This window comes from Mustela lutreola, chromosome 3 (genome assembly GCF_030435805.1).
Source record: "Mustela lutreola isolate mMusLut2 chromosome 3, mMusLut2.pri, whole genome shotgun sequence".
Lineage (NCBI taxonomy): Eukaryota > Metazoa > Chordata > Mammalia > Carnivora > Mustelidae > Mustela > Mustela lutreola.
The window spans coordinates 54,419,448-54,443,713 of NC_081292.1; the positions used below are offsets into that span (position 1 = coordinate 54,419,448).

At 42.6% G+C, this 24,266-nt stretch overlaps 1 protein-coding gene across 2 annotated transcripts in view; it reads left to right on the top strand.

Moving 5' to 3' along the window:
- TPD52 (tumor protein D52) overlaps positions 1-24,266 on the top strand; it is a 102,706-nt gene that overhangs the window by 8,109 nt on the left and 70,331 nt on the right. Inside the window, exon 1 of one of the 2 annotated variants that reach the window (XM_059166153.1) lies at positions 9,838-9,957. The exons of the other annotated variant lie outside the window; for it this stretch is intronic. Coding sequence (XP_059022136.1) covers positions 9,897-9,957 — 61 coding nt within the window. The 5' untranslated portion in view covers positions 9,838-9,896. Of the gene's footprint in view, positions 1-9,837; positions 9,958-24,266 lie in introns of those variants that run through there. 2 annotated transcript variants of the gene reach the window in all.

Consider the following 24,266-nt stretch of genomic DNA (forward strand, 5'->3'; position numbering starts at 1 on the left):
CATCCAGGTGCCCCTTATTTTATTTATTTATGTTGATAGGAGCTATCCTGATGGGTGTGAGGTGATAGCTGATTGTTTTGATATGTTTTGATAGCTGTTTTGATATGCACTTCCCAGATGATGAGTGATATAGAATTTCTTTTTATATGCTTCTTAGTCATCTGTATGTCTTCTCTAGAGAAACTGTTGAAGTCCTTTGCCCATTTTTTGATTGGATTATTTATTTTTGTTATTGTTGTTAAGTTGTAGGAGTTCTTTATATATTATGATACCAAGCCCCTATAAGTTAAGTGGTTTGCACATATTTTCTCCCATTCAGTAGGTTGTCTTTTCACTCTTGGTTGTTTTGTTTGCTAGACCGATGTCATTACCTTAACAAAAAAAGTATTATGTACTTTACAGGGGAAAATGCCGTCTCTTTTTGTTTAAAATTTCTCCATTTACTAGAGAAGCTCTATATGTTATTAGCCATTTTTCTTCCCTGCTTGAGATTGTTACTTGCTCACCTTTTACACTTGGGATATTAGTGTGTTTTGGGCCTTCTCATCATCCCTGCCTCATGCTCTTACTAAATCTTTGTGTTTTGTGGCACATATTTATTTTTCCTGTTTTTATTTTCATTTTGGTTATGTCGGACCTTTATAATGTTTTTACTAACAAAATACAGTATTAAGAGCAAATATTTTCTAGGTGACATTTTTTTGGAGTAATTTGCATGGCTCTGAGTAGCTTTCAGTTCTTCCTTCTCTGTGTCTTTAAGTCTTCTCTCTTATGACACTTTGTAATCAGTACTAAAAATAGGGGTTTTAGGCAGGACTGTTAATTTACATGCCTCAGCTTATAGGCATGGTGTATTTCGTGTTACAGCTGTGCAAAGATAAATGTCAGTTTAAAAAAAAATATATATATATAGATAGACTGTGATCTTGATAAAGTTTTGGATTGGGAGTTTACTGTTGGGATCAAACTTCACCCATTGTATTCTAAGCTTTGTTGGAGGCATTGTGGTATGAAAAGGAACAGATGGTTCAATCAATGGGGTATAGGTATAAAGATAGTAGCTTATCCAACCTACTGGGATCTGTACTTGACTAGAAATAAGGTATCACTAGAACAGAAGAATGTTCTTAACTATATATTCCTAGCACTCAGTCAACTGTATGTTGCAGGCACTCCATAAATATTTGTCCTGTTATACATAATTAATTGGAAGGATTTCTAGCATAGATAGAGTCAGATGGGATTAGATAGAATGGGTAAGGATTAGGGAAGGATAATGGTTTGGTAGGGAGACAAGAATATATGTTCAAAATATGCTTGTGGTTTGGGGCGCCTGGGTGGCTCAGTGGGTTGAGTCTCTGCCTTCAGTTCAGCTCAGGTCGTGATGTCAGGGTGCTGGGATGGAGCCCCGCTTTGGACTCTCTGCTCAGTGGGGATCCTGCTTCCCCATCTCTCCGCCTCGCTCTCTGCCTACTTGTGATCTCTCTCTCTCTCTCTCTCTCTCTGTGTCAAATAAATAAATAAAATAAAAATCTTTAAAAAAAATATGTAGTTTTATATAAAAATCACTGAAAATCTGTAAAGAGAAGCTAAATTGGTACTTTATTTCTGAAGTATGTTGACTGTGTGTGTAGACATATACAGATAGAGGAAGAGACAGTGAGGGTTACATTTCTGTTCTCTAAAGCATGCCGAATGTAGTGCTCAATAAATACTTCCATAAATACATTTCCTCTGTTGTTCTACCAAAGCTTAAATGTGTCCTGACTTTAGGAGGCATGGATGGTCTCAATACATTTTAGAAGTTCTCTTTGAATACAATTGAGAAGGGTAAGGGATCCATGTTGACAGTGGTGGAAAGTACATGCTACTAGTTTAAGCAGATGAGAATTCTGCAAAGAGAGAAAAATGCAAACATTTTGGCCATTGGGGCACTTAGCAGAAGGAAGACCAACCTATCATTTTGTTGGTGTCAAGTGAATATATCACTTTTGGTATATCACTTTAATTAGAACTCAGAATGATATTGGTAATGATGGTGATACCATCAGCTGGCTTTTGCAAAACTCTTATTAATTTTCTTTTGAGTCTTGTAAAGCTGGTGGGTGATCTGTTATTAATGAGGAAACAGAAACTGAGTGATCGTGTCTTCCCTGTACATTGTGCCAGATGAGTGTCATGAGTGTCGTGTGGTGAGTGTCGTGAAAACTTTGTCCCATATCTCTTGTCTCTAAGAGAAACACCAGGAGCCCCAGAAAAATTGAAGCTACATTTGTTAACCAGTTTAAAGTCCCACGGGTACTTCATACTTCTTAGAATCCCCCCCCCCAACTAATTAAAATAAAAGTGGAATCTGAAGGGACACAGCTTCAGCCCTGCATTATAATTACCTGAGTTTTCCAGCTGGGGTTTTTACTGCATCATTTTTAAAAATACTCCTCCTGCTCCTCCTAATACCAGTGATAGCGTTTGCTGAGTATATTTTATATGCCAGGTTATGTTCTAAATGCATTTTTCTGATACCTTCATAAGAAACCCGTGAGCAGTGCTCTTAATATCACTGCTTTACACAGGAAGAAACAGGTGTAAAGGGATAGAAGAAGAACTTTTCCAGGGGCAAACAGCTCGATACAGACATACCTGGGTTTTAAATTTGGGATATTCCGCTATAAAATACATGTCTTTACACAGCATATGATACCACCTAAAAGTTACATGCAGTCTCCTTTCTCCTTTCAAAGGTGTGGTTCAGAAGAGCACCCTGGTCTGGGCTTAGCCACAGAAGGGGGGCACTGAGGGGATGTATCTTTGCCAGAATATGGCTGTGTGTCTGTCCTTATGCAGAGGCACTGATTGTAAATTTTTAGGGCAAGGAGTGCTGGACTTGAAGTTTATATCTGGGTTCAAAATTTGGTGTCCTCATTTTGTGGAGAATGAGATGCTGGATAAGTCACTATACCTTCTGGATGCTGATAATACTCCAGATATCAGAGAAAATTAAGTTAAAATCTGTGACTCGCTCTTGTGCTGAATAGCATTGATTCTGAAATTGAATATTTGGTATTTCCATAAAAGGCTCAGTTTGTGGTTTCCGGTTCAGAGCAAACATTTAATTTATTTAGGGGCAAACATGGTAGGATGCCTGTGCTCAGGCTTATGGGCTAGAACAGAGAAACAGACAAGAGAACTAGGTCCCTTTAGTGAAGTGGGTGTTATAAGGGGGTGTTGTATAATCCATGGAGGAGGAAGTGAGCAATTCCGGTTGGGTCATCAGAAAAGATCCCTGGGGCACCTGGGTGGCTCAGAGCGTTAAGCCTCTGCCTTCGGCTCAGGTCATGGTCTCAGGGTCCTGGGATCGAGCCCCGCATGGGTCTTTCTACTCAGTGGGGAGCCTGCTTCCCTCTCTCTCTGCCTGCTTCTCTGCCTGCTTGTGATCGCTCTCTTTGTGTCAAATAAATAAATAAAATCTTAGGAAAAAAAAAAGATTGCCAAAGTACGTAACCTTTGAACTTGGACTTGAAGGTTAAGCAGGGTTCTTTGTAAGCGGTGAGAGAAAGAAGGATGAAGAAGGGAATTTACGGAGGAGAGTCAACATGGGCAAAGGTGCTGTGGCATGAAAGGGCAAAAAGGTGTTTGTGAATCCTCAGAAATTCCCTGGATCCAGAATCTTGGGTTGTCACTCAGATTTGGGGCAGGTGGGGGTGTGAGCAGTCCTGAGTGCCAGGATCAGGAATCAGGACTGTGTTCTGTAGGTGATTAGTAGGTGGTTAGGTCCGTGGGAGTTCAGCTTTTGAATATTAATTTGGCATTGAATAGAAAGTACTAGCAAACCAGGTAAAGGGTGTCACTATATTCCTAGCTGGTGTTAGCTTTAAGAAATAAGACTGTCAGTTATTTTACCAGCAGAAGGGGTTTATTTGGAAATAACAGAGAGAATTGCAACCCAGTACAGGTAAACTGTGGCAAAACCATTGGGAAGTCCACCAAACAGAGGAGAGGAATACTCTTGTAGAAGTGGGAAGCTGAGAATACTGTCATAAACAAAAATTCTATTGGAGTAAACTGGGAGTACTGTGAAAAAAAAATTTATTTGTTTTAGAGAGAGCAAGCGAGAGAGCAGGTGGGAGTAGGGGGAGAATCAGAGGGAAAGGGAGGGGAAAGACAATCAGACAGACTCTGCCCTGAACACAGAGTCCTGTTCCATGCTCGGTCCCACCGCCCTGAGACCATGACCTGAGCTGAAGCCAAGAGTCCGACGCTCAACAGACTGCGCCACCGATGCACCCCTAAACCGGGTGTTCTATTAAACTGGCTTTCCACTGGCTCAGCTGGGACGTCTCTCATTGGCCAGGCCCGTGGGTGGGTGGGGGGGCTGTAGAAGGAAGCCTTCCTCTTCCTGCTGGGATAGTAAAATAGTATCTGTATGCAGGGTCCTGTCTCTAACTGTTGGGTGTGCAGTTGACTCCAAGAGTGGTAGGGCGGGAGGCCTGGGTGGCTCAGTCAGTTAAGCGTCTGCCTTTGGCTCAGGTCATGATCCCAGTCTCCTGGGATCGAGTCGCACATTGGGCTCCCTGCTCAGTGGGGAGTCTGCTTCTCCCTCTCCTCCTGGCCCCCCAACCCTGCTTGTGCTCTCTCACAAATAAATAAAATCTTAAAAAAAAAAAAAAAAGAGAGAGAGAGAGAGAGGATAGGGCAAGAGAGCTCCCCCTGCCCATCCTCCCATTTTAGGGAGGTTTCCTTTTATTAATTTTCACACCAGAGGTGAGGGTGCTGGATTCCTGAGAGATGGCTGTGTGTCAGATGTCAGGGGTGGAGGGGATCTGGGGGTAGAGAAGGATACAGAGGGGCTTTCAGATCGCATGGAAAAGGACCTGGGATAGAAAGTCTAGAAAGAAGAGCAGATGCAGGGAGGGAGAGAATGAATTTAGTTTGGGGTATGTCACATTTGAGGTCTTTCCAGTTGCCTGGAGCTGCATTACAAACCATGTTAAAACCCAGTGGTTTAAAATAACAGCCTTTATTATGGTCCTAGATCTGTCATTTGGGCAGGGCTTGGTGCGGACAGCTTGTCTCTGCTCAGCCTCAGCCAGGGCAACCTGAGGTATGAGACGGGATCATGAAGGCGTACTCACTCCTGTGAGGGGCCGTTGTACTGGGAAGACCTAAGTAGTTGGGGCTCCTCGGCACCTGTCTCCGTCTTCATGGTCTCCACAATAAAAGCCAATAAGGGTCTATCTGATGATGGTTATTCGCTTGCCTGTTTTGAGTATTGCTTTCTTGCTGGAGACTGTGCCGTAGACCAGACAGCGGGCAGCCTCTGGATGCCCAGCCTTCTGGTGTGCAGCCCAAGGGCCCCAAGGTGTGACTCCTTACAGAGAGGCAGGCAGAAGCTGCTTGGCTTTTTATGACCTCGGGCGACACTTCCTTCCCCTTCTGTAGCTAAGGCCAGCCCGTATTCACGGAGGGGGTAGTGGGGGAGTTGGGGGTGCGAGTGGTGGAGGTGGTGGTGAGACTCCAATTTTGGTGGGAAGAGTGTCCGCGACTGTGTGTGTTTCAAAAACCACTACCCAGGTCTCCTGGGACGATTGTGTGGATGGGCTGGGGAGGGAGATACGGATCTCTAAGAGGAGCCGGGCAGGATATCGAGGTTGGGGAGACATGTGCTACGGGAAGCTGTTAAGTTGCTGAGATGGCCCAGGAAGAAAAGTGGGGTAAAATGTAAGCAGAACTTGGATGTGAATCTTTCAGGGCCGGGAGAGGAAGGTGCAAGTTAAGCCACAGGGAGTTCTACTTTGAACGGCTGTGGAGAGGCAAAGTGGAAGGGGCAGAAGGAGGAGATACTGGCTGGTACTGAGTCCCCACAGTGGGTAATGCTGAGAGAGGTTCATGCTCCGTGGGGAGTGGTGGGGTGGGCTTTGCTTGCCTGTACTGAGTGTTGGTTTTTGTTTTGGAGTGCAGAGAGGGTGGTGGTACTTTGACCTTTGTGCGCATTTGTAAAATGAGAGAAAAAGCCAGAGAGGCCTGGGAGAGTAATAGGCTTTGCTTTTACTGTATATGTCACTGGTTTTAGTTAAGATGCTTTAAATGCAAAGTGCATTTTAATAGTCGTATCCTAGAGTTTGACCTTCAAGGAGCTCAAGTCTGTGAGCAATAATTCACTTTAATGGTAACAGCCTTGCAGAGAGTAAGTGCTTATTAAATATTTGCAAAATGAAAGTGCAGTATTCTCCATTCTCTGGGTGCTAGGAGAGCCAGAGAAGCAATTTTGCCTAGAGGTGACATTTGAGCCAAAGCCTAGTGAAGCTGTGATGATTATCATTATTATTTTTCTTAAACTGGTGATTTCTCAGGGCAAATCGAAGTTGTGAGTGCTCGCTTTTGTCATGGAGTGTCTTTGCTCTGGGATTCGTGTGTGCAGCGTGTCTGGATTTGTCAAATATTCTCTCTCAGATTCTCTTAAGAAATGGTTTTCAGTCCCGAGCGGCAAGTCCCAAACTGGAGTCCATCAGCTGTTTCTCTGGGGTTATTGTTGGAAGGGAAACCTACATTTCAGTTGATTTTTTCATTGATTTTTAAATGGAATGCTCATTCCTTCAGGGATTAAGTGAAAATTTTGATGAGTTGTAAAGATAACGTGACAGATTTCTCATGGTTTAGGGACTTGTATTTTTCCCAGAATTATGATCTGTTCTCAGACTTCCTCTTTTTAGCTTCCAGAAGGGACTCCAGCCCCGGGAGTCTTGCCGTTTTGCTGGTTTGCCTCTGGCTGGGGCTGTGGTCACTGCAGCTGGTCTGATGATGTTTTCCTAGTCTGATTATTCTATTTATAATGGCAGCTGTAGCTGTTAAGTGTGAAAAGCCATGAACTCTGCTGAAACAACCAACTTTTCAAAGTGCACTAGGTACTTTGATAATTCCCTAAAATCCAAAGGGAAGCATAAACCTCAAAACACACCTGTCTTTGAGCTCCCCTCTGTTTTCTCCTGGCATGCTGCGTTTTTCTGTGGGTCTGCCATCCAGCTTTGCTATTTCCCCTTCCTTCAGCTTTTCTCTCTTTTCCTGACTTTTTTTCTTCACCAAATTTCCATTTTCATCTTCTCTTTTTATCTTTCCCCATTTTGGACTATAAAGTGGTGCTCAAGAATTTTGTGGTTCTTGTTCTTTTTATTTTGCTTTTTTACTTAAGGGATTTCATGGATTTATTCAAGATATTTTATGTTTCTTATTAGTGTTTGCTTTTCTCCTGTGGAAATAAAAAACCCCCAAGAAACAGGTTTCCTAGTTTGTTCATTTATTATTAATTAATTTCATTGCTATTGTGATGTTAATTTAGCGCTCTCTTTCTCTCTCTCTTGACATGTGTGTAATGATTCAGAGCTTAGAAAAAATCTTTGAAATTATTAGTCAGGAATTTTCAAAACTCATACCTTATTAGTTTAATTCTTTGGGTTTGTGTATGAATTCTGGGCAAAGAAGAAACATTGAGAGGCTACGTAATTTTTAAAATTTGATGAAGAGGAACTTTTGATTTTTCTTTATCGATAAATTTAAGGAATTGGGAGTTGGGGGTGCGAGTGGTGGAGGTGGTGGTGAGACTCCACTTTGGCTGAACGTGATTATTCAGTTGCAGTTCTAATCCCATGCCATCCCAGCATTTGGACATTTGTCACATTGTCACTTCTACTTTGGGCTGTGGACGTCTTGGCCACCAGCAAGTGCTCCAGCTACCTGAGCTGAGGAAGAGGCTGTGGGGTGGGCGGCCCCGCTGCAGGGCTTTTGCCCACATTGGCGTACATGACACTGCAACAAAGAGCCCCCAGGCACTCTGGCTCCTAGGGTCTGTTCACCCAGTCACCCTTTTGCTTTTGGCAATAAAAAACAGTTTTGGGAAATTTTTGTTTTTGTTTTCAAGTAGGCTCCGTACCCATTGTGGAGCCTGAGGTGGGACTTGGACTTGAGCTCACCACCCTGAGATCAAGACCCGAGCTGAGATCAGGAATTGGGACACTTAACTAAGGTGTTAAGTGAGGTCCCCCAGGAAGTGGGGAATTTTTAATATATGTTCATTTTCCCATTAATACCACTACCTCACAACTGTATTTCCTGTGCTGAACAAAAGAAAAATTTTATGGGGCCCTTCATGGTATGTCTCGCCACAAAGAATGTGGTGGTTCTGCTCTTTTCTTTAGAGGCTGGAAAGGTGATTGGAAGGGAGCAGATGGTGAGATGGGGATGGTTTGGGCCTTTTAGCTTTGGAAGAGTTTGAAATTCTTAGTTCTTTTCAACCTGTATTCAGTGGGAAGGAGGCATTTTATTTGGCAGTGATGCTCTTAGTCTACTCAGTGTGCCCCTGGTCCTAGCCCCAGTTCCGCAGGTCATGGCAGCAAATGCCTTAGTTGAGCCTTCCTTCAGCTCTGCTCAATGTACTCTTCCTTTTCCATCCTACCAGTGAGGGAGTGTGAAGTGTGGGGGCCTTAAAGAATTACCCAGTATCCTCTAGTTTGCAACATTTAACCACCTCTCAATCATGTAGAGAGATTTTATTTTATTTTACTTTAATTAATTAATTAATTTTGAGAGAGAAAGAGAGAGTATGCACTCCCTGGAGGGGAGAGGGGGAGAGAGCATCTCAGGATCCAGGGCTCCATCTCAGGACTCTGAGATCATGACCAGAGCTGAAACCAAGAGTCAGATGCCTAACCCACTGAGCCACCCAGGCACCCCCCGAGAGGCCTTATTTTAAATGGATTTGTTACAGGCATACCTTTGCTAAAATGTAGATTTATTTAATAATACCAAGTCTTCACCGTACGGAATTTTGCCTGCGAATCTTCGTGTTCACCACAGATGAGTGAAATGTCTGCAGGGCGGTCTAGCAGAGGCTTTGGGGCTGTAGTTACAGTCTTGTGATTGCTGTTTTGGGGAGAAGTCCACGCTGGGGTGTGGACGTGCTGGAAAAGAAGCATTCCTCTATCCCTATCTGGCTTGCCTGAGGAAACTTGAACATCTTTTGAGAAATTAGTTTTTTTCCTTCCAGCAGAAGCCAGTGGGCAGCCCCCTTGGGGCTCATGGGGAAGCAGCTACGGCTGTCACTCACTTCCTTCAGTGACCTGGCGTCTCGAGATTCAAGCAGCTGTACGTAAAGTGTTTAGTATTTTCCTGTGCTTTGCAGTAATTCTTTACAGTTTTTGGCCCATAAGTTAAACATCATCTTCGTGAACAAAAATGTATAAAAGCAAAGCACTAAAACATTACTTCAAAATAAAAAGGCCTAGCGACCCCTGTCATATACAGCATCTTTCCCCCACATTTATTTGTTTGGTGTCTCAGCGTCATCCTTTCTTTGAAAATACCTGTTAATTTAGGGAAAGATACACTAAGGGAAACATAAGCTCATTTTAATGAAAGTCAGAACCCAAGTCCAGACCTCATTTCCTGTATTCAGTAATATGTGTCCACTGGCCCTCCCCCTCTCCCCTGCACACACCCTGTCCAGTCACTATTCAGGTTCTTAATCACAAGCATGTCCTTGAAACACAGGCTGCTTTCTTTGGCTGGCCTTCAGGATATCAAGTTTCCTCTGTTCAAAGGGAACCCGAGACCTGCTTGTGCCTGGCTTCTTTCACAGAAGAGATCTTCTTTAAAGCTGGATTTGCCAGTCGCAGTTTTGGTTATTACATGTAGTTGGTGTTTGTGGGGGGACGGTGAGTGTCGAGGAAGGGAGTTTCCACAGCAGAATTTCAGACCTTGACCTGGTAGTGCAGCTGCCTTAGGTTGCTTCCGTCTGCCCAGGCGCATTTGGCTTCTGCCTGCCTGACTCTGTCAGTCACTGTTGCAGGCTGGCCTGGTCCTCCCACCCCCACCCCTGAAGATCAAGGCTAGCCCCTCATCTCCAGATGGAGCTGGAGCGGAGAGTAGGGGAGGACCTGCTTCTGAGATGCGCAGCGGTGTGGGGAGGTAAGGGGTAGAGGCAGGTTCCTGAGTGTTCAGAAATGTTTGTTCTAGAAGCCTCCCCAGGAAGGTTTCCTAGGGTTGCAGCATTCTGTTTTCGAAGACCAGAGAGGTGCAGGCCTCTTGTTTATACTGCAAGCTGCTCATGGGTAAATGCACAGGCCTTCTCTGACCCATATTGACACAAAGGCCATTCTCTCCTGTCTTGCCTTTAACTTGCTTCCTAACTCATTTAGGAATAGATCTGTCACAGTGGGGGCGTATTACAAAATGGTCTTGTCATATAACTTACACCTTCCATGGTGGTCTTTTTCTCAAGTTTTAAGTCTCTTCACTTCAGAGGTACATCGTTTTTTTCTCTATTACTGTTGACATAGTGTTAAATCTTTTCTTTTAAAAAAATCAAGGGGGCGCCTGGGTGGCTCAGTGGGTTAAAGCCTCTGCCTTCGGCTCAGGATGATACCAGGGTCCTGGGATCAAGCCCTGCATTGGGCTCTCCGCTCAGCAGAGAGCCTGCTTCCCCTCTTTCTCTCTCTGCCTGCCTGCTTGTGATCTCTGTCAAGTAAACAAATTAAAAAAAAAAAAATATATATATATATATATATATATCAGATATTTCTGTTATATGAGGCTATAACTTTTTGCTTCATCTTCTCTAGGTAAAGAACCCAAGCTTCTTAAATGGATTTAGCTAAAAATTTGGCCTTGTTAAATGAAGGAAAAAAAAAAAATTGGCTGAATAGTGGGAGATGAGAAGGAAAACTCTGCTTGCTTTCAGGCTAAAAAGAGATGATTTTTCTCTGTACCACGGAGAAGCATGGCCCAGATAATTGAATGGCACACAGCTGTTTCTTTGTAGGTCTGCAGTCACTTTGAGCATGGGGTTTTGCTTGTGTCAAAGAACAAGTAGGTTGTGATGACCTCACAGTATCCAAGAGAATAAGAAAGAAAGAAACCGAAGAAGCTGATGTTCCCGAAACCCAGGACTGAGAATGTACTCTTATTCTGCTTTTACTCTCCAGCGAAACTTGAGTACTTGTTATAGAGGGTGAAACTTCTACTTAATGTTTTATCACAAAGCTAAGGTAAGAATATCTAGGCAGTTTCCGATGTTGGCCCTTTAAGCTTTGTAGGATATGTATCAAGGGTGATCCCTGCATTTTTGACATCAGATCAGCTATATTCTCACTTAAAAAATTTAGATGTGGGAAATCTTTAATTCTTTATAAAATACCACTTGTTTTTATTCTTAGTTTGGAACATAACTTGTAGCAATAATAGGAGATTAAAAGGTTATTTCTTATTGTCATCTCTGAGCTGAAAATTAAGTATATCTAATCCTATTTTTATATTACAGGTTTCCATTACCTTATTTTAAAGTGGATTTCAGAATACACTTGAGCATTTATGTTCATGAATATTGACAGTAGTGGTTGATTTTACTTCGGTGAAGTTAATGAGAAATAAAATACAGGGGTGTGTGTGCGAGAGAGTTTATGCATTTCGGAGGTTCCACAACCTGGAAAGGAGATGTCAAGGCTTCGAGGGTTGGTGGCTACTATCATTTGTCCCTAACATTTGTCACTTAGATTTTAAAGCCCTCTTTCCGGTCTCCTGGGGACTGGGAGAAGCATTGGCCACTGCGGTGTGTGGGGCCAACGAATCAACAAAACAGGACAACAAAAGACTTTGTGACACTTGAGCTTTTCCAAAACAATGTCTGCATTATTCTTTTTTTAAATCTTTGGTAGGTGGCTGTCCATCATACTAGTAGAGTTGACTGTTGTGCACTCTCTGAGCTCAGCCTGAGCTAACTGAGACTCTAGTGAGAGTTCTGGAGTAACATTCATACTTCACTTGTGTTTCATGATTTTTGTGACCGTCAGCATTTCCGTGGCTCATAGGGAACCTCCATTCTCCTATTCTATCAGCTTTTCCTCTCCCGTAAGTGCATGCTTAGCCATTTCTCCAGTCCCCTCCTAGTACCTAGAGTATCTAAAAAAAAAAAAAAGTCACTTTGGATTATGGACGCAATGCATGGATATATTGTCCTTTCAACAGAAGGCGGGGTGGGAGGGTGAGAGGATTTAAAGATATTCCTTCAGAAACCTCAGTTATGAGAGTCCCATCCTTTTCTTAGGGACCTGAATACAGACCTGTGTGACCAGCAGTTCTCAGGCTTCTGTTTGCCTCCAAGGGCTTGCTGAAACAGACTGCTTTACTTAGATGGCTGATTCAGTGGGTCTAGGGTGGGGCCTGAGAATTTGCATTTTTAGCAAGTTCCCAGGTGACGTCAGTGCCGCTGGTTCTCTAACCACACATTGAGATCACTCATAGAATTGATTTTTTGCCTATGTGTGACTTTCAAAAAGGCAGATACTCTCATATCATATGCATGTCTATATTTTTCATCCGCTCTGTCTTGTGGAGAGCTTTCTGCATTACAACACAGTGATCGTTTCTCATTCATTCATTTATTTTTTTAAGAAGAGAGAGTGTGAGGTGGGGAGGGAGGGACAGAGGAAGAGACGGAGAGAGACTCTTAATCAGGTTCCATGCTTAGCTCAGGACAGAGCCCGATGTGGGGCACGATCTCATGACCCTGGGATCATGACCTGAGCTGGTCAAGAGTTAAGACACTCAACCGACTGAGCCACCCAGGCGCCCCTGTGATCATTTCATTCTTTTTAACTGTTGCATAATGTTTCCAACTATAAATATGCTCTAACTTCTATTAATGGGCATCTTGGTTCTTTACAGTATTTTTTTAAACTGTTGTGCATAAATGCTGCACTGAATGTCTTTGTTGATTCCTCCTTGAGGCAAGTATGTTGGTTTAGGATAATATGGGGAAGTGAAGTTGCTGAGCATGTATATATTTTATTATTTTTGTTCTGATTGATAATGTCACCCTGATTCCTTATGATGTTCACCACATTAACACCTAGCCCTGAGTAATTTGTTTTATTATCTTCCCAAGCTGGGGCTAAACCAGAGTTGCTAGGAAAATTGTAAAAATGTGCTGATTGGGCTCTTTGGAAATTCAGCCTGAATTGGGCTTCGGGCTGCTGGCCAGTATTTTTTCACTTTTTGTAGACTTCCTAAAACTGATACTCAACTCTTTTTTCCACTCTCAGTACCCTTGATGGATAAGAATTGCCCTCAGTAACAATGGCTCACTTAGTCAAGTTTCTAGAGGACATAGGTCCAATTGTATCTTTTTATGTGACATCGTCATTAGACTTCTCCGTTCTGGATGTTCTGCCCTCCTGTCAGGCTCTACATGTGGATAACCAGTGTAGCATTTCTTGTGTCTTCCACTTTTCTAAACCAGTTATTCCTCTTTTTCTGCTCTGCCCTGGGGAGTGCCATGTGTTGAGTGAGTTTGGCAGGTTTTAGGTGAGGCTGCATTCACGGATGGGTGGTGGGGAGTAAGTTTGTGTTACATCTCAACCCTGTCTTTGCTAATATGACTGATGAAATAGATGGGTAAAATTAAAATTAGGGGTGGGGAGCTCACACTGGGTTGTCAGTTCCTTGTTTTGCCAAGTCATTAAAATCAACCGACATAAAGCCCTGCCATCTTTTTCTAAGTGTGTGATTTTCAACACCCCCTCCCCCCTCCCAGATCAGGAAGGACATAATCTGAGTCAAGGGCGTTACTTTAAAGTTCAGTTTCAAAAAAAAGTTTTTTTTTTCCTTTTTGGCTCTGGCAAGTGAAAATGTTGATTGAGTGTGGAGTGGTCCTAGTACATAGAGGAAGCTGACATTCCTTGAGTAAAAACATGTGAGGTCTGCAGGAGGCTTTCCTAGTTTGTCGTGCTGCTAATGGTACTCTCCAACGTGCCTGCTGGATGTGGGGTTGGTCCTCGACTGTGCAGCTCTCCTGAAGGAGAAGAATTCTCAGGATCCTTGGTCACCTGTTAGCGCTCTTTGAGCACCTGCTCGGCGCCAGGCACTGAGCAAGGTTCTAGTTAAAAAGAAGCAGAGGAGGGAGTTCTTGAATTTCAGCAGCTCCCAGAGAGGCTTGCTTCGTCTATACCATGCAGACTGCTTTGCCGTGAAGACATGTTCAGATTTGTATGATGACAGCTGTCCTGTGTGCTCACAGATCGCTTGCCATCCACATCTGCTGAGATCGGTCACTTTTGGCTACGAGCTGTGCTTAGACAAGGTTGCTCTTGTATCTCTGAGCATCTTGGGAGCATCTCCTTTGAAAGACAGGAAACACTCTTGTGAGTGCATCCAAATATCTCTTACCTACTTTTGTGCTTTTTTGCTTTGGGATGTGAAAATACCCAATAAATGGTAACGAAATTTGTGCTGATTTTAACAGCAGGGCTCCCCCAAAATAGAGTGAACCTTCTCCTCCCCTAGGACAACTTCAGCAGAGCCCGAGACAGTTGTGTGTTTGGAACCTCATGTGGTGTGTGGAAACAAATTAAAATATTACCCACAGCGTAACTCATTACAGTGTTAATTCTCTCGAAACAACCAAGATCTAAGGGGCTTATTAGGTTTTAAATAGATAGAGTGCTTTATTAGATTTTTTTTCCTGTTACGATTTATTGGATGAGATGCTGAAGAGATTGAGATGACCTAAGAAATTTGAAAATCCTTCGGTTTGATTAAAGTGCACTGAACACTGTGTGGAAGGCAGTTCCACAGCCTCAAGACCAGTTGTGGGTTTATTCCAGTGAACCTGATAGAAAAAGTATCTTGAAGAAAGGGCACTTGGTTCTGAACCATGTGTTCAGCCCATAAAGTTCCCCACAAGACTGCTATCCTGAAATCTAGTAAATATTTAATATGAGGGGAGGCGTCTAAGGCTTTTCCTAGTGCTAAGGGGCTTGCTGCCGTTGCCATGGAGAAGCTGGTGCTGGTCTCAGCTGTGTGACCGACACTGCAGGCCCTTCAGGAAGCGGGGAGCGGGAGCGGAAGGTCACTGAACCTCAGTGAGCTTGGAGAGCGCTGTTGGTTCTGATGAGTATTGATCTGTTTGTTTCTGGTATCCCATACTGTAAAATGTCTACCGTTTTGACTGTTCACTATTTTTTAAAGTACTCGTTTTACTTGGGATTTGGTTTCCTGTTGTAGAATCTGAGGCTTGTATGTTGGTAAAATTAGGATGTAATTTAGTTACTAATTATTTGTATTGTTATCATGATATTCTTCACAAGAGAGAAGAGGATAAAATACTACACAAAACATTTGCCTGACAAGGATTCCTTTCATTTGAAGAAGCATAAATGACCTGGTTGGTTCTGACTGTTCCTTGAACTTTTTTTTTTTTTTTTTTTAAAGATTTTATTTATTTGACAGACAGAGATCACAAGTAGACGGAGAGGCAGGCAGAGAGAGAGAGAGAGAGAGAGAGAGAGAGAGAGAAGCAGGCTCCCCGCTGAGCAGAGAGGCCGATGCGGGACTTGATCCCAGGATCCCGAGATCATGACCTGAGCCAAAGGCAGCGGCTTAACCCACTGAGCCACCCAGGCGCCCTTTGAACTTTTTTCTTTAAAACTAATTACAGAATTTATTATATATAACTTAAATGTTGGAGTTTCTTCCTTAGAATTCACCTTACAGTTAGTCTACAAATAAACTGTGACTTTTATGATTGTTTAAAAATTTAATATGTATATTTCACAAATGTTATGAGAAGATAAATAACATTTTTTTGAAAAGTTTTTTTTTTTTTTTCCTTTTGCCTGCTCTGGTGCCCAATGTGGTGGAATATACTAGAATCTTAATAAACATTTAACACATGTGCTTCATGTTGAAAGTGAAACCATCCAATCCTTAGTAGGCTTTTAATCTTTATATACTCTTAGTCCCCAGAGTAGGTTTTTGTGATGCCTGTAGATTTTAGAAATGAAAACTTTTAAGTGATTGATCAGTTGGTTGCTTTTAATGTGGTGGACATTGCTAATTATGAAGCTTAAAGAAATAATTAGCCTGGACTGTGCTTATGGGTGGCCTCTTGCTATGTTTTAATGAGTTCTGGTAAAAGTGAAAATATGTGTTCCAAAATAACCAGACTTTTTTTTTTTTTTTTAAGATTTTACTTACTTATTTGAGAGAGCAAGCCAAGGGGAGGAGGCAGAGGGAGAAGCAGACTCCCCGCCGAGCTGGGAGCCTGAAGCGGTGCTCAGTCCTAGGACTCTGAGATCATGACCTGAGCTGAAGGCAGATGCTTAATTGACTGAGCCACCAAGGAACCCTCAAATTAATCATACTTTTAATTGGGGCTGTATAAAAGTGAATTTGAAGGTTGTCTTTCCAACCCTAGATCCTCTCTCTCTCTTTTTTTTTTTTTTAAGATTTTCACAAAAGATAAACATTTCACAAAAGATAAGCCCCACTGGATCTCAGCCTTGAAGAGTTTTTATAGGAAAAGAATATTCTTCATAAAAGTGATATGGAGATTGCCTTACATAGGGTAATAAATTCATGTGTATTTTTTTTGTTACCTAACATACCCTAAAACTTAGCAGCTTAAAAATTTAGAGAGAGTATTTTAGAGAGAGAGTGTGGACAGGGGAAGGGGCAGACAGAACTGGAGGGGGTGGGGGGGGCGGTAATCCTCAGGCAGACTCCCCACTGATTGCCGAGCCTGATGTAGGCCTCCATCCCAGGACCCTGAGATCATGACCTGAGCTGAAACCAAGTGTCCGCTGCTTAACTGAATGAGCCACCCAGGCACACCACCTAGAGCCTCTTTCTCAGGATTTACAGCAACAAAGGAAAATAGAGATGACTTGACTTTGGGTTCTCGTGTTAGGGTTTACATTCTGCGATTTTGGGCACAGCTTGTGAAGGCTGGCTCCAGTGAGGGGAAGAGAAGAGGATGAGATAAGCAGCCTTCTAGATGTTTCACATAAACTTGTAGATTGTCTCATTTAGTCCTTTGGAAAGCTGTCTTCGTAAGTTATAGTAATTTACCGGTGGGAGATGTGCAGGCCCAAGAAGTGGATACTTCCTTCCTTGGTCTTACGGTTCCTAAATGTGGAATCAAGATGCAAACCCAGATGGGTCTGCTTCCCAGGTTCATGCTCCGCGACCGCTGCCATCAGCTGCTGGAAGCCTTTGCTGCTGACTCGGTGGGTGGTGGTCTGTTGACTCCTGAACTGCCTGCTTTATCTCACTTCCTCTGTGAATGTGTGAACACATGTTTCCATCAATTATTCCTCCTCCGTTCCCTTCTGGTGGGGTTATAAGAGAGAGTGTAGGGGTGGGGAAAGGAAGGACAAGTTGAGTTCTGCCCAGGACCAGTTTGTTTTTGTTTTGTTTTGTTTTTGCTTTCTTCCTCTTTCTCAGACTCGCCCCATTTTCCGAATGCAGTAGCTGACGACAGCAGGCCTCTATACAGTTAATCAAGTCTTTATTACTGGGGATCAGCTCAACCCTAACTAATGTCCAGTAATATCTCTCCCTAGTTTTTTTTTCCTGTACGTAGGTGTGGGATGGCTGAGAATCCTTGATTGGACTAGGCCAGACTGGGGTTAATGAGAAGATAGAGACCTCCTCTGTGCTCCGGGAGCTAATGGCTTGTGTGGGTTGCAGACCTGTGAGCCTTCACTGCACCATAAGACAGACTGACCTCATTGTTAAAGTGACTCCCTCAATTTGAATTAAGGGAAAGGAGTTAGTAATTCTGGTGAGGGAGAATCCAAAGCATTTTCAGAAAAGATAAGCCCCACTGGATCTCAACCTTGAGAGTTTTAATAAGGTTGTCCCAGGAAAGAATATTCTTGATAAAAGTGGTATGGAGATTGCCATGAATAAATTCATGTGTATTTTTTAGTTACCTAACACATCCTAAAACTTAGCAGCTTAACAAAAACAAAAAACAGAAAACAAAAAACATTTGTTACCTTACATAGTTTCTGAAAGTCAAGGATCTGAGACTGGCTGGCTACGTAGTTCTGCCTCAGGGTCTCTTGAGTTTGTAGTAAAGCTGTTGGCTGGAGCTTTAGTCATCTCAAAGCTTGACTTGGGTAGTCTTCGGCAAGAAGTATCAGTTTCTCACTCCATGGTCCTTTCCATAGGGCTGCCAATGACCTGATTTTCATTGATCCTATAGGGGAGAGAACCCAAGAGCTGTTTTTCATTGGTCAGGCAGATGGTCTCCCATAAAGGTGTATGACTACCAGCAATCATTGAAGCCATCTTGGAGGCCATCTTGTGGCTCACTGTAGGGATGGCCTGGTGTGTAATGTGTGTGTGGAAAGGGGCAAAGCCTCTGTACCTGGAACTTAGACAATGAGGAGTGATATCTGGAAAGTGAAATTGATGTCGATACGGTGTGAGTTCCATGAGATTGAATGTGATGTGGAATTAACTTTCAAACAGTATAGTCTAGTAGGAGAGTTACATTTTGTAGGTAGGTATAACCCCAGGTGGAAGGCAAAATGCGTACAGAGGTATGAGTTACAAATACGGGAGTTCAGATTTGCTAGCCGGAAGCAGAGTCAGATTTGTAGGAGAGGTGGGGTTTGTGTTGGAAGGAAATGGTCCAGGTGTTGCTCATATTGAGGTCCAGCTGTGAAGTTCATCTGTGCCTCACAATACTGTGGACTGCTGTTAACATCTTGATTGATTTATTCTTCCTGCCAGGATGACAGAACCTGTAGTCATTACTGGATTTTAACGTTAAATTTGAAGTAACTTCACTAGTTGACTTGATAATGTTGACCCCTCCAACTTGTTTCTATTTTTGAGCAAGAATGGAGGATGATAGAAATGTTTACTTGCTTAGGGTACTGTCCACTACCCACGTTTTATGTCGTATAAAATTTGTTGCCGGGGCGCCTGGGTGGCCTAGTCAGTTAAGCATCTGCCTTCGGCTCAGGTCACAATCCCAGGGTCCTTGGATGGAGCCCAGCATCGAGCTCTGTGCTCAGTAGGGAGCCTGCTTCTCCCTCTTCACTCTGCTTCTCCCCCACCCCACTCAACTCTTACTCCCTCCCACTCTCCCAAATAAATAAATAAATAAATAAAGCCTTTTAAAAAAAATGTGTTACCATATGTAACCAGTGCATATAACAATAGAGTATTGTGGGGAATTGTGTGTGTGTGTGTGTGATGTGTGTATCTAACTGGGCATCAGTGTTCTGCGTCCTGCACTGTGGTTGTTTTCTGTAGCCATACGGAAGCCTCCACCCTTGTTACCGACAATAGATTACTTTTCAGAATTCATTCATTTCTTTAAGACCATTAAAGCCTTAGGGACTAATGAGTAAACCCCCTAAATACTACCTTACTGTTTGAAAAAGAGTTAATGTTCCTGGAAAGGTGAACTATTTTCTCTGGTTAACAAGGTGGAGCCGGGTGTTCCCAGTGGTTCAGGCTATAATAAGCACTTGGTGAATAAGAAACGATGTTATTCTGGAGACAACTTTTAAGTAATTAGAATTTTACCTCATTTTAATTAAGATTTTCTAACTGTCACCTGTCTCCCCAACCGCTGAGTGAGGCACAGGTACTTCTTGTCAGTCAGGTTCTGTGACTGACTCTGAGGGTGACCTCAGGAGAACCTAGTATTTGGGTTTAGAGAGGGCTCACGTTCTCTCCACCAAACAAAGAACACTGAGAAGAGGCCATGGAACCAGTCTGTGTGTCACAGCTGGACGAGTAGTGACAAAATCTCCAGGGCCTTCTCGTAAAACAAAGGCATGTTTTGTTGTGTGGGGAGCATAAATAGGCTTTTTCTCTTTTTTCTTTTTTTTCCAGTCAGATGTGAAATTGGAATAGCTTAATGGTAACACACAGCCTGCTCGTCGAGCTGTCCGTGCACCTCTCCCGTGAGAAAGTGTGGGTCCAGGAAAAGTGTGGGTCAGAAGAACTGGGCTGCGGGACCCACCTAGGAGACCGTGTGGGTCAGGCACGTGTCCCTGAACTTTAGGCTCCTTCTTACAAATGCTCTGTTATGCCTATCTAGAGGCTTGGAAGGATAGAAAAAAAGCCACTGTATTTGAGTACTTTTAAAAGCCATGAGGCACTATCCAGATACACACTACTCTTTATTGTTGCTTGTTATTTTAGTACTTGTGCTGAATTATTTCCCCAAGGGAAAGCTTTACCTGTCCTTTAAACCGCATGGCCCCAATGGTGGGTAATTATTAACTCTGTTAATCTGGATTACATACTGTACAGTCTTTCGATAACATGAGCATTTATCATTTTAAGTACTCAAAGTTTGCAAGTCTGAAACTCAAAAAAATTATGTTTTTCACAACTACTACTCTAGATGCTGATGGGTATGGGACTTCTTTTCGGGGGTGATGAAAAGTTCTCAATTTAAATTGTGATGGTTTTGGGGGGTTCCTGGGTGGCTCAGTGGGTTAAATTGGGATGGTTTCACAACTGTGGATATATGAAAAATGTCAAAAAGTATGGTTTTTATTGTATGTGAATTATTTGTCAGTGAAGCTGCTATTAAAAAACAAAGCACTGTCCTTAAATGTTTCCTACAAAAATCCCATCATCTCCTCCCTCCCTGCCAGTGTCCTGGACACTGTTGAGTTGAAATCATCCAAGTAGTACAGTGGGATGAAGGTAGAAAAAGGGGCAACAGGGGTGAGGGTAAAACCCTGGGGGGTGAGCTCCACAGGGAGGGCTGGGGAGGGGGTTTGGTTGGTATCTGGGGGGACTTGTGGCAAGATTTGGCCCTGCGGTGTATGTTTGTCAGGCATAGGTCTGGAGGGAGGAAGGAGATACTCCACCAGCGAGTGAGGCTCTGGCGGGGAGGGGCCGCAAATAATCATGGAAGCCGGTTACATGTGTCTTGGGTGTGAAGTTGGGAATGCTGGTATTTTGCAGTGCAAATTCTGGTGACTTGACCTTCAAAATCAGAAGCCCTGTGTTGAGGGAGTAGGCTTAAGGCCAGAGGATGGCTGCGTTTTGAGAAAGTGGGGCAGAGGGGAATTCACGGAGCCATAGATTCTTAATTTTTAGAGTGTGTCGTTGAGTAGCAAGGTGAAGAGCCCTGTCAGGTCCTCAGAGGAACAAAAGCCAGGCAGTGAGGTGAGGCAAGAAGGCGGAAGCCAGGCCCTCTAGGCAGCTCCCAGAGATTTGGTTACAAACTTTGGGAGTGTGGTGTTCAGTAGCCCTTTGGGTTCATTTTTAGTTTTTTCACTTGTGTATTTTTATTTTTAATAAATTTTGTTGAGTATATTTTCGATTTTCTAGATGCATATAGTCTTGTGTTTGGTCATAGTGTATGGAAAGCCTTTTCAGATGTATGATTGCCAAGCAGAAACTGCTCTATTTTGGTCTGGCACCTGCAGAAGCAGACTACTGAAACTTAAGAAACCACATTTTGCTGCTTAAGGGGCATTCAGGTTATCTTCTTGTTGAGTTTTATGCAATGAGGTTTCAGACTAAGGTTTCTGTCACTTTAGGTCTCTTATTGTTCAAGACTGTCACCTTTTGAACACTGTCTTCTGAGAAATATTTAAATTCTGAAGGACAGGGCTAAGCCCTTTGTTAAGAGACAGTATTCACTAGTACAGTAATTAACTACTATGATGATCCTCCTTCTGAAGGCTCCTGACCAACTTATTTTCATGTTTATGGAAAGTAATACATGTTCAAGGCAGAAGAATTCAAACAGTACAAAGGGGAGTACAGTTAAAATCAAATCTCTTCCCCCGTGACTCATTTCCCAGAGACATGTGTTGTCATCAAGCTCCTTGGATGTCCTTTAAGAAGTGGGTAATGGTAAATGTATAACCATTTAACGATCCAAATGAGAATATGTCATACACATTATTCTGCACTTTGATTGTTTTACCTAACACGTATCTCCTTGGATGTTTTTCTTCATCTAACACAGATGGATAAATCTTTCTTTTCTTTTTTAAGAAACAGCTTTATTAGTTAAAAACAAAAACAAACAGGGGAGCCTGGGTGGCTCAGTGGGTTAAGGCCTCTGCCTTGAGCTCAGGTCATGATCCCGGGGTCCTGGGATTGAGCCCCGCATCAGGCTCTCTGCTCAGTGGGGAGCCTGCTTCTGTCTCTCTCTGCCTGCCTCTCTGCCTACTTGTGTTCTCTGTCAAATAAATAAATAAATAAAATCTTAAAAACAAAACAAAACCAAAAAAACCAAAACCAAAATGGGGGCACCTGGCTGGATCAGTCAGCTAAGCAACTGCCTTCAGGTCAGGTCATGATCCCAGAACCCTGGGCTTGAACCCCGTGTCTGGCTCCCTGGCCAGGGGATAGTCTGCCTCTCCTTCTCCCTCTGCCCTTCCCCACTGCTGGTGAGCTCTCTTTTTAATAAATAAATAAAATCTTAAAAAAAATAAATAATAAAAACAGCTTTATGAGGTATAATTTGCAGTAAATAATTTCTATATAATTTTGCCTTGAAATTCAATTGTTTAATGTGTGCAATTCAGTTTTTAGTAAACTTACAAAGTTGTAAAACTACCACCACAATCCAATTTTACAACCTTTCCATTAGCCCTGTGCCTGTTTGCAGTCCTGGCCACCACTAACGCACTCTCTGTCTCTGTAGATTGATTTTACTCTTTTTAACTGCAACCAGTGGTCCACTTTGTGGAAGTACAAAAAAATGTGTTAAAGGTCTCTGTCCAAGCAAATCTAGATTTTTGCTGATGTTTTATTTTGCTGCCTCCATACTTCCTCTTTAAAAAAATTTGACAAGGTTGAAAATTTTGCTGTTGAGCCAGACTTGGTAAGAGTGAGAAGGGGATTTTAGTGAAAGTTGTTTATGGATTTTCCAGTCATTAGCTGGAGGACTGGAAGTGTTTTAGGGCCGGGGTAATTATCTGTATTTGAAAAGAAACTGCCTGAGGTCATCCTGGATTAGGTGGAAGCCTAGGCATTAATGCATATTTTATGCATGTGAGGAATTGGAAATCTTACTTACATGAGACTGAGGGGCAATTTATTATTATTTTTATTTTTCATTGTCTCTAAGTAGGAGGATTTCAGGAGTAGCTGAGTGTTCAGGGGTATATCTTAAGATATATTTTCAAGCTCTGTTTTGGGACCCACTATTGGGTCATGGATTTTAACCAACTGTTTTTAAAAAAAAAAAAAAAAAAAAAAAAGAAGTGGAACAGAATAATACCAAAATGCTATGCATGCCATGCACACTATAAATGGTGAACATTATTTCTGAAAATTCCGTTTTAATTGTAAATTGTGTGTGTTTGTATGTGTGTGTGTATTTGTGATGTAAACATTAGAAACATCAAAAAGTCCATGCCCTAGGAGTTAGTTTTTCAATTTCAGTTAGGGGAACAAATAGATTATATTCTGGCTTTCTCTTCATTTGAGCTGCACTAGAACTCTTCCTGGGGCAGACAGGATGAGAGGCCTGAGGGAGGGTGGTTCATTGAGATGAGCATTTGTTGGATATTGTCTGGAAAGGTGAGCCAAATGGTCTGGGAGAGTAGGAGATAGAAATGAAAATGTTCAAGGAAATTTCCTGTGTGACCACTTTTCTCTATCAAAATATTGAATTGCTTCCAAAGTTCTAATGAGGAGGCTTTGAATACATTTTGGTTAGTTTATCAACTATCTCATTCTGGCTTTTTTTGAGACCGGTACATTTATCTAGACTGAGGAAAACTTTAGAACAATTATGTTTGTTGGATCTGGTGGTTGGAAGTTAATTAAAGGTCCTGTACTTTCATCCCTGCTGTAATCTCTCCAGTGTCTCTTCTCCTTACTCTTGCCCTCATCCTGCTGAAGGGGAATTTATTCTCTTGCCAGGCATCCCCGTTGTTCTCCAGCTTCTTCATGTGGAGGACCTTTAGGCTTCCTGTGTCTGTGGTTTATGGATTGGGCAGTTACGTTCTCTATTTTTGTGTGACTCATTTCCTCACAACTTACCAGCTTAACAAATATTTATTATGTCAAGAATAAGTCAGGAATTTTGGAACAGCTTCTCTGGGTGACGTGGCCTAGGTCACTCACTCATGAGATGTGGTAAAGTTGAGGATTGGGGTAGTCATTTAAAGGCTGAATGAACAAAGGATTCACTTCCAAGAGGGCTCACTTATATAGTTGTTTGCCGAAGGCCTTAGTTTCTGCCTGCGTGAACTCTGGTGTGGATCTGCTTGAATGTCTTCAGGACAACCCTCTGTGGGATCAAGAGAGGCAGAAAGGCAGAAGCCAGAATGTCTTTCATGGGTTGTGGTAAGGACCAAAGGAGGGAATACCTGTACATCATGTAACAGTGTCTGGTACATAGTAAGAACACAGTGTTTTAGTTGCTGTTCCAATTCTTGAAATAATTATGACCATGAATTAGGGTCCATATGTGTCTATTGTTTCATCAA